The sequence below is a fragment of the Falco naumanni genome, chromosome 17, assembly GCF_017639655.2.
Source record: "Falco naumanni isolate bFalNau1 chromosome 17, bFalNau1.pat, whole genome shotgun sequence".
NCBI lineage: Eukaryota > Metazoa > Chordata > Aves > Falconiformes > Falconidae > Falco > Falco naumanni.
Window position 1 is genome coordinate 3,379,875 of NC_054070.1, and position 9,306 is coordinate 3,389,180.

General features: G+C 41.8%; 1 protein-coding gene across 4 annotated transcripts in view; it reads left to right on the forward strand.

The window, feature by feature from the left end:
- Nucleotides 1–9,306, forward strand: part of USP49 (ubiquitin specific peptidase 49) — a 34,687-nt gene that overhangs the window by 16,515 nt on the left and 8,866 nt on the right. For 3 of the 4 annotated variants that reach the window (XM_040616904.1, XM_040616903.1, XM_040616905.1), the window contains 5 exons: nucleotides 1,009–1,153; nucleotides 2,072–3,482; nucleotides 5,274–5,478; nucleotides 7,385–7,493; nucleotides 8,296–8,501. In XM_040616904.1, the coding sequence (XP_040472838.1) occupies nucleotides 2,100–3,482; nucleotides 5,274–5,478; nucleotides 7,385–7,493; nucleotides 8,296–8,501 (1,903 nt within the window). In that variant the 5' untranslated portion in view covers nucleotides 1,009–1,153; nucleotides 2,072–2,099. The remainder of the gene's footprint in view (nucleotides 1–1,008; nucleotides 1,154–2,071; nucleotides 3,483–5,273; nucleotides 5,479–7,384; nucleotides 7,494–8,295; nucleotides 8,502–9,306) is intronic. The other variant, XM_040616907.1, reaches the window with a different exon arrangement.

Consider the following 9,306-nt stretch of genomic DNA (forward strand, 5'->3'; position numbering starts at 1 on the left):
CTTTGATTTTTTTTTGTTAACGAATTCCATCTTTAGCAGGAATGTCACTGGAAAAAGATAGCGATTGAAGTAAATTAGCATAATTTGGGTGCCACTAAAAATATGCTTTCTTAGCCTGGTCAGATAGGTTTTCTGCATACCAGTCAGAGGCAACTGTTCAATACCTATCTTAGAGCTTTGGGAAGGCGTGCTATGCCTTCGTTGTGTTAAACTTTGCCCCTTGTAAAATGATTTTTTTAACTAAATATTCTGTATGCCAGACCCAGCACTCTCTGTGGCATCTGTAACTACTTTGTGCCTCTTACTGCTGTCCCTTCTATCGCTACTTTGTGTTGTATTCAAGTACTGTAGTCGTAGATGTGTAAGCAAGTTAATTTAGTCTTTCTAGGATTATTGCAATAGATATGTTTGTACAATCTTTTCTGCCTTTGGCAAAATGCAGGTTTTTCCTATTTTTCTTTCCTCTGTAGTTCTTAGTTTGTTGCAGTTCACACTCGACAGCTATTCATTACTTCATTTTTATTGTTTGAGAAATCATCTAGAAATGAAATTTAATTCAGGACAGATTTATTATTTTTTTCCTCCATCTCCTCCCTGCTTCTTTCACCAGGTTATCGAAGTGGCCAAAATTGAAGTGATCACAGGAGGTGCACGTTTTCGCTCAATTTTTTTTTAACTCAGATTTTTTTTCTCTGCCATATGTTGGGTCATCCACTACAAAAGGCTTGTGATGGAGAGGCTACATGTGATCAGCAGATTTATAGATTATCAGAAAATGAAAGCAGAAGAATGAAATTCCAGAGAGCCTCTTCCATGTGATGTTTCTTAACATCTAAGTATTTGGGTTCCTAGGTACATTTATGCTTTGACTTCCGGATAATTCTGTTCTCTGTAATAAATGTGTTCTCTGCAGTAGCTCTCGCACTGAGGGGATTAATCGCATTCTAAAGCAACCCTGCCAGCATTCTTAGTTTGTTTATGTGCATCACAAGAATATTCTCTCTCTAGGGCTTTGAAGCTGTGCTGCCTTACAATGAAGACTTAAGTAGTAATTAAATTCTAGAAGAACCGCCAAGACTCCTTTGGCTGAAATGGGGATGTTCCGCACCTTGGATGCTGCGTTGTGGAGGAAAGGATGTTTAAACATGACTCCGTGAGTAGTGCGTGTGAGCAAGTGGGTCTGGATGCTGTTTCTGCACCCTGATCTCTTTCCATTGGATCAGAGCAGTGGAGGGATTGTACAAAAACCACAGTGCTGGCACGCAGTATTTCAGTTGTGCTTTTTGTACAGCTGAGTATCTTTTGTAAAACGTGTGGGTGCGGGACACGGAGTGAAAGCTTTTTGCACCTTCTAGTATCCCTGCTTTGATTCCTCTTCAGTTACAGTATAGTAATTCAGTAAATCAGTTGCTTTTTCTGTTTATGTGTACTCATGCAAACATGTACATGTGCAGATGTTCCTTTAGGTTTACTATAACATGGTGTTTCACAGTTCAGTTTCATTTCCCTGCTGTTTTTTTAAAACATTTCAATGTTTGGGAGGCTGTGAGGAATCGGAGAATTCGAGGGTAGAATTCAAAGCCTGTGGACTTGCAAATGCCCTGGTTATGACAATTATCCGATATTTTTGTGGCTTCTGTGAGAAGTTGGTAACCTCAGTCTAGTTCCTGATAACATGCATGCCAATTCCAAATTCATTTTGTATGTATCAATTTCAAGAGGGCAGCTAAAGATCAAACGTGTGTGTGGACTGAATTAATCTTTTTCTCCTTGGAAGTGAGCCATTCAGTTTGGGTAAGGTATGCTGGCAGCTGTCTGGGCTGTCCTTAGTAGACAGTTTTATTCTGTAGACCTTGTCAATCCAGTATCTTTCACTTGTACTAAAATCTGCTTTAAAAAAAAAAATAATGCAGGCAGAAATAATGTAGTCTGTTGAGGGAAAACTGCTGTTGGGATTGACAAGATGCGACATCTGTATCTTTATAGGTCTTTACAGCTGGTACAGAAGAGTTCATTTTAAGTATGTGTCGTGGCTCTAAAATGCTTTTCTTTCTGTTCTTTGCCGTCCAAGGTCAAAGCAGCGAAGACTTCTGTAAGACATGGATAGATGCAAACATGTTGGGCGGCTACGACTCGCCCAGGACCACTCTATCCTGAACCCCCAGAAGTGGCACTGCGTGGATTGCCAGACAACTGAATCTATCTGGGCTTGTCTGAAGTGTTCCCACGTAGCTTGTGGGAGGTACATCGAGGAGCATGCACTTAAACACTTTGAAGAAACCCGGCATCCATTGGCAATGGAAGTTAATGATCTGTACGTCTTTTGTTATCTTTGTGAAGATTATGTCTTGAATGATAACCCGGAGGGTGATTTGAAATTGCTGAGAAGTTCTCTGTCAGCAATTAAAAGTCAAAAACATGATCCGTCAACAAGAACTGGCAGGACATTGCGATCAATGGCTTTGGGAGAGGACATGTGCAGCCATCAAAGGAGCCCTCAGGGACAATCTCAGATGCTTACAGCTCTCTGGCACAGGCGCCAGACCTTGCTTGCGAAGGCGCTGCGGACCTGGTTTGATAAGAGCTCTAGAGGCCAGCTAAAATTAAAACAAAAGAAACAAATGGAGGAGTTGGAGAAAAAGAAGGAGGCAGCTAGGCAGCGGCGGCAGGAGATGAAGAGGCAACTGCTGGAGGAGCTGGCAAACACTCCTCCGCGGAAGAGTGCAAGGCTGTTATCTCATGTGCACAGAGAAAACTTGATTCCAAGGAAATTCAGGGAGGTGGCGACCGCTTCCCCTACCTCAAGGCAGATGCAGAGCAGCAGATTCAAACAGTTTTATTCCATCCGGCGTAAGCCTCTGATGACTCCCGGGGTAACGGGTCTAAGGAACCTGGGAAACACATGTTATATGAATTCTATTCTGCAAGTGCTAAGTCACCTCCAGAAATTTAGAGAATGTTTTTTGACACTTGATCTCTGTGAAACAGAAGAACTCTTAGCTAAAACTGTGAATGGGAAGTCTAGGATGCCTGGCAAATTGGCAAATGGGTCTGCTGCTAATGAGTCAGGGAAGACTGACAAAGTGGGATCATATGGCACGCAGAGCTTGCCAGCTGGCTTAAATGGTGGCTCCTCAATAAGCAGGAGTTTAGAACTAATACAACCCAAGGAACCGAGTTCAAAGCACATCTCCCTCTGTCACGAATTGCACACCCTCTTCAGAGTGATGTGGTCTGGCAAGTGGGCGCTCGTGTCCCCCTTTGCCATGCTGCACTCTGTGTGGAGTCTGATCCCGGCATTTCGAGGTTACGATCAGCAGGACGCTCAGGAATTTCTCTGCGAGTTGTTGGATAAAGTACAGCAGGAGCTGGAGTCAGAAGGAACAAAGCGCAGGATCCTCATCCCGTTCTCGCAGAGGAAGCTCACCAAGCAGGTCCTGAAGGTGGTGAACACCATTTTTCATGGGCAGTTGCTTAGTCAGGTATGCACCTGCTTTTGCACAGAAATCAATTGGAGCCATTCACACCAAGAAGCCAGGGCTCTGTTTCTTGAGGAGCCACCAGATACATAAGAGGAGTTGCTTAGGAGCACCTCCTGAGAAAGAAATCTGTTGGGTTGCTGTGCAGGTTGTCAGCATTTTTGATACTTGTCACATGTATTGTAAATCCAGTTGACTTCTGCAACCTCAGAATGAAATCTGCATAAGTACAGAAGTTCTGAGCCCTTAGTTTTAAATTTTTGCCATGTTTTTAAAGTGTTGTTGTAAATTGTTTTGTCCCTTCCTGGTTTTGTTTTTGTGGCTAGAAAGAATATGATGAAGGACAGAGAAAGCAGTCATCTTGTACTATAAAAAATAAGCTGTCTGTGACAATTTATTTTTTTTTTGTAGGCATATGAAAGTCATCTTGAGATACTGAGCATGCTTAACATACGTTTCTGTAGGAGATGAAAGTGCCTGTTGTGCTGCTCAGTCTCTTATTCTTGTGCTGTTCTCTTGTCTGAAATGTATTATTCCCCACAAGGGAGACCCTGAGAGCCCAGTGCATTTTGAAAGTCGTCAACTGCCTTTGCTTTCCAGGAGAAATGAAATGTGTGCATAACTTGACACTCAGGGGTTTGCAAGATCAGACCACGAAGTGTATTATATGTGTGTGATCTCATTACTATTTATATCGTCCTTCTCGGTGCCCTGCCATTCATAAGAACTTGTGTGCACGTTAAAGATTAAAAGGTGTATTTTTCAAGTTGAAAGCTTTTGGCTTTCAGGGAAAGGATGCTTGAAGTCGTGGTTTGTTTGAATCATCTCTGCAGTGCGTGAACTTCTTGTGGACTTCTTAACTAGATGTTCTTCGTTCAGTTGTGTCTCTTGGCTCTGGACGACGGTGTTTTGTGGCTTGGGTCAGTGTTCCGTGCTACCTGTTAACAGTGTGAAGGTGTTCACAGATCAGTGTCATTTATCTGCTACTATGATACGCTACAAATAACTTGTTGAGCTATTTATTCTATTTATGTGATTCTTGTGTACCCATACTGTATTTAATTTCAAACCCTTCTCTGCACAGAAGACTTCCTTCCATCTTGAAGTTACTGGTGCCTTCAGTGCATGAAGCTGCAAGGTTAGAAGTTGGTTTCTGGCGGATGGTTCTCACAATAACACAGTCTCTGACCAAATCTGCTTTCTGGTTTTGTTACCTCCTCGTGTTCTCACTTTCTGCCTCTGATTTTAATTGAAAGCTTTTCTGCTGTTATTTATAATACTCTGGGATGACCTAAGAAAATGAGCGCATCTGAAATTTGTCCTTTCATGCTCCATTCATGAATTATTTTTATATAGTTAACAGATGAAACATTAAAGGAGTTATACACTTTGAAACATGCAAGGCAAGTAGAGAAGCTATGGAAGGAAGATCGCATGATAAATGCTAACATGTGCTTTTTGTAGTAGAAAACAGATCCAAGGTTCTTGTTGCCCAACGGTGAATTGGTACTATTCTGGTAATGGTATTTATCTGAGGAAGTAAATCCCATAAAGGTGAACATTGTCTCCAGTGTTTTTGAAAATTAGCATAGTAGTTTAAACTGTTTGCTCAAGACAGACTTAGCTTTCAGACTGGAAATAAGTAGTGTTTCTCTTGACTCACAGACCATCTTTATGCCTGTGAAACTGCACTGCCTGTTGGGCATGAACTTGCTCTTCAGATGTGAATGTAAATGCCAGTCTGCGGGTGGCCATGTACATAACTTCGTTTATGTGTACACATTTCATTCCCAGGTCACCTGTATAACATGCAACTACAAATCCAACACCGTTGAGCCCTTTTGGGATCTTTCCCTGGAATTCCCCGAGCGCTATCACTCTATCGAGAAAGGGATCGTCCCTGTTAATCAGGCAGAGTGCATGCTGACAGAAATGTTGGCCAAGTTCACCGAGACAGAAGCTCTGGAAGGAAGGATATACGCGTGCGACCAGTGCAACAGTAAGTCAGATGCTGCTGCTGCCTCTGCCATTAGAAGCACAGTCTGGTTTTCCGAGTGAGAGGTTTCTGAATGCGTGTTTTGGGTGTCTGAAAACATGTATTGTGGCCTATATGTATAGGAAAACTTGTTCTTCCTTGCTCTTTTGTTTCTTCTGTGTTGGTTGCTTCTGCTCCTTTGGGCACCAGTTTGGATCTGATACATCCTTTTTCTCTCATCTCCACCATTCAGCAGCGCAGTTTACTAAGGGTTTAATACAACTGTGCTCAGACCTGCTCTTGCCGCTTGTGTTGCGGGGGAAGGCATCCTCAAGAACCTTTTGGGTGAGAGGGGAATGGATTTAGAGACAAAAGAAGGAACGTTATCCCCTATCGTATGCTCATCTTGTCATGGCAGGAAATCTTTTGTAACGACTCAGCTATGGTTTTGGTTGAATCCTTTAACCAGAAATGACAAATGCAGAGTTCTCAAGGTGTGCTGCCAGGGTAGAGTCTCCGTCTCCCTGTAGGCTGTCAGGAAGCAATAAACTGACATTCTGGGAGTCTCTCTAATGCATTATCTGTTATATGAATGCATGTGTTTTGCAGCACTCAGCTAGAAGATGACTTCTGCTTTCCTGTAGTAAGTCTGGAGTGTAAGGTCATTATGTGCCTGAAAATAATTTTAGCCCTGTATATAAACATGCAGCTCAGCTACTCTGATAAGCTGGATTTGAAATTTTTTTTTCATGCAAGTATTTATGGCGAATGTTCATCCCCTTGGGAGGAAAATGCCAATAATTTGACTTACATTGCAACTAAGCAGCTGAAGTAGCAAATATTTGTAGAGATCCATTCTCTATCAACTTGCAAATCTGTTACCAAACATCTCTACAGAGCGTTAGGAAATACCGGTTGACTAGATGTTCTTGAAACAAAGCCAAATACAATTTCAGTAGATTCTGATTCACAAATAATGTTCACCAAGTGTCAGTATGGATGAGTACAGCTTCACCTTAACTCTGTTTTCTTTGATTCTTTGTGAAAGCCTGAATTTTAACAGTTACTTCAGAGTTAAATGGCTAAGGAAACATTAACCAGCTGAAAAAAGTCAGGGAAAGGCAAACAGCCTGCGTCTAGGTGCCAAAAACTATTGGGGGCACTGCTTGCCACACGTGATGGAGGAGGAGCAACCCATCTGTTCTGAACTGGTGCAGTGAGGTGCAGAAATCTAATTAACAGGTACATTTCTTACTGGAAGCTCTGAAAGCCACCTGTCTTCCTCCTGGTATAGTTGTATGTTCAGTGTCCTGGAAAGAGTAATGACTGGAAGAGGAACCTTTTTCCCTCTTCTCCAGTTTCGGTTCAGAGGCAGTTTTCTGTTCTTGGGCAGGCAGAAACCCTGCAAGAAGTGGAACCTTGCTTGGGAGCCTTTTCCTCTGACTTGTATTAATTTTCTCGAGCTAGTAAAGCTTGCTACTACAAGCCTTATTCTAGTGGTATAAGAGGATCAAAGTAGTAGGCAGAATACAGTGTCAAATAGTATTATTTGTGTGCTGGTAGTTCACCTGTTGAAACTGCTACAGCCCTAGATGTCTTTGGTTGCAGCTCTGTCTTAATATTTCTGGTGGATTTCTCAGAGCAATAGGTCAGCATGAGCAGCTTGAAGGTGATAACTGATTGTGTGATTATGAGCGTCACAAAAATGAAAAAGTTTAAATATTTTTAAACATGGGAGTTTTGATTGTAGAGACATTCCTGCTCCATGAAGGAATTTGTAAGAAAAGTTTACTTGTGTGTCCATCCTGAGTGCGTGTCAGCTGGACTACTGCTACTGGAAAAAAAAGAGTTTATAATGTGCTTTTTTCCCCTTTTGAAAATTAATTGTGCCTAACAATCTTTGCCTTATTTTTTTTTTTTTTTTTGGTAGGCAAACGGCGAAAGTCTTCTCCTAAACCTCTTGTTCTGAGTGAAGCTAAAAAGCAGTTAATGATCTACAGACTACCTCAGGTCCTCCGACTGCACCTTAAACGATTCAGGTGAGTGGGGCGCACTGCATGGGGTCAGGCAAGCGATTTGCCTCTAATTTTTTTGGCAAGAAGTAATTAGTGTGGGCCTGTAACTTCCCTTGCTTTCTGGTAAATGCATGTGTACAAACATTTTACACAAACCGCGTATGGGATACCCTCTCAGAGTACTACTTACGTTACAGTCAGTAGCCAGTTTACAGCATGTTTTCTACTATATGCACAATGTAATGTGTTGTAAATATTAATACCGACTTCCTTTAATTGTACTTAATGGTATTCGTCTGAGTTTGCAGACAACTTGAAAGAGTGACTGTGAGGTAGATGAGGTGCTAAGTGGAGTGTAAGATTTGTTGAAGCTGGAAGCCTGTGGTAGTTGAATGCCAATATTATGTATTTACCTGTTGAAAAAAGCATAGAAGACAAAGCTCAAAATACTATGAAAAGTTTCTGAAATAGTTAGCCCAGGCAGTTGAGGTGTGTGGGTTTTATGTTTACGTAACTGAGTATTTTAAATGCAGTTTGACTGTCATGGTAGATGTTTTGTCTTGCTTTGTGTTTGGCTGTGGCAAATCTCAACAAGATCCTAATGATAACAACTGGGTGTCAATGAGATGTAGGCAAAAGATGACTGTAGTAGATGTTAAGAGTGAAAACAGATGGAAAAAATTACATGACACCTACTTAACCCTACCACAGAAAGCGCTTCAGAGTTGTTTAGCAGTGGCTACTTTTGTGTGCATCTTCCCACAGCCCTGCACTGCTGGTGAGAAGCACGATCCCAAGTCTTTGATTCATGCCCTTGTGTTTGCAGGTGGTCTGAACGTAATCACCGTGAGAAGATTGGGGTCCATGTCCTCTTTGACCAGGTATTAAACATGGAACCTTACTGCTGCAGGGACTCTCTCTCCTCTCTTGACAAAGAGACCTTTGTCTATGACCTCTCCGCTGTGGTGATGCATCACGGGAAAGGGTTTGGCTCAGGACACTACACAGCATATTGCTACAACACAGAGGGAGGTGCGTGTGCCTTATTATGGGGGAAACAAATTCAAGTAACTCGGGTTTTATTCCATAGGCATAGTGCGTTGTAAAGCTTTATGATCAAAGTTGTTTGGAATCAAATTTCCTGACATTGAGGAGTTTGTTTCCCAGAATGTACTGCTAGTAGCATGTTTGCTTTTTTGTTTTGTTTTGGGTTGGTTGTTTTTTTTTTGGGGGGGGCGGGGGGAGTGCATAAAGCCACAGATTGCTGCTCTTTGCTTTGCAGCCCTTTGGGATGCCTTTTATTGCTTGCTGCTAACAGCATGAATGCTTCATTTTCTCATGCAATGTAACTCCATGGAGCTGCTCCAGCTGGGTGTCTTTTCTCAGTATCCTTGGGATGATGAGATAAACAGAAAGTGTTTTGAAACTGGACAGGAACTATTCATGAATAACATCCGCAGGGTTTTTGTGAATTTCCAGCAGTCTCTTTCTGCAGCTGAATTAGTATTGACTCTGCCTTCTGACTTGTGGAGAAAGAGTTACAAATTGGCTATCTTCAGGGAATTTTTATTTCCCTAATTGAGTTTTTGCGCTGTAACATATGATTGGTTAAATTATGACTTGGTATTTCTAAACTCTGTTAATAGCACAGAAAGGATCAAAATTTTTCCAGACTAGAAACTCCTTTCCAAAGCATCTGTAGAGGAAAAGATAGAGATGCCTTTCCTCCTACGTTGTCCTTTTTCTCTGTGGATGTTTCCTACGAACAGTTCCAAAATGCGTTCAGAAGGAATTATGCCTCCTTTCCTAATGCCCTCTTTCTCACTTTGATTCCTAG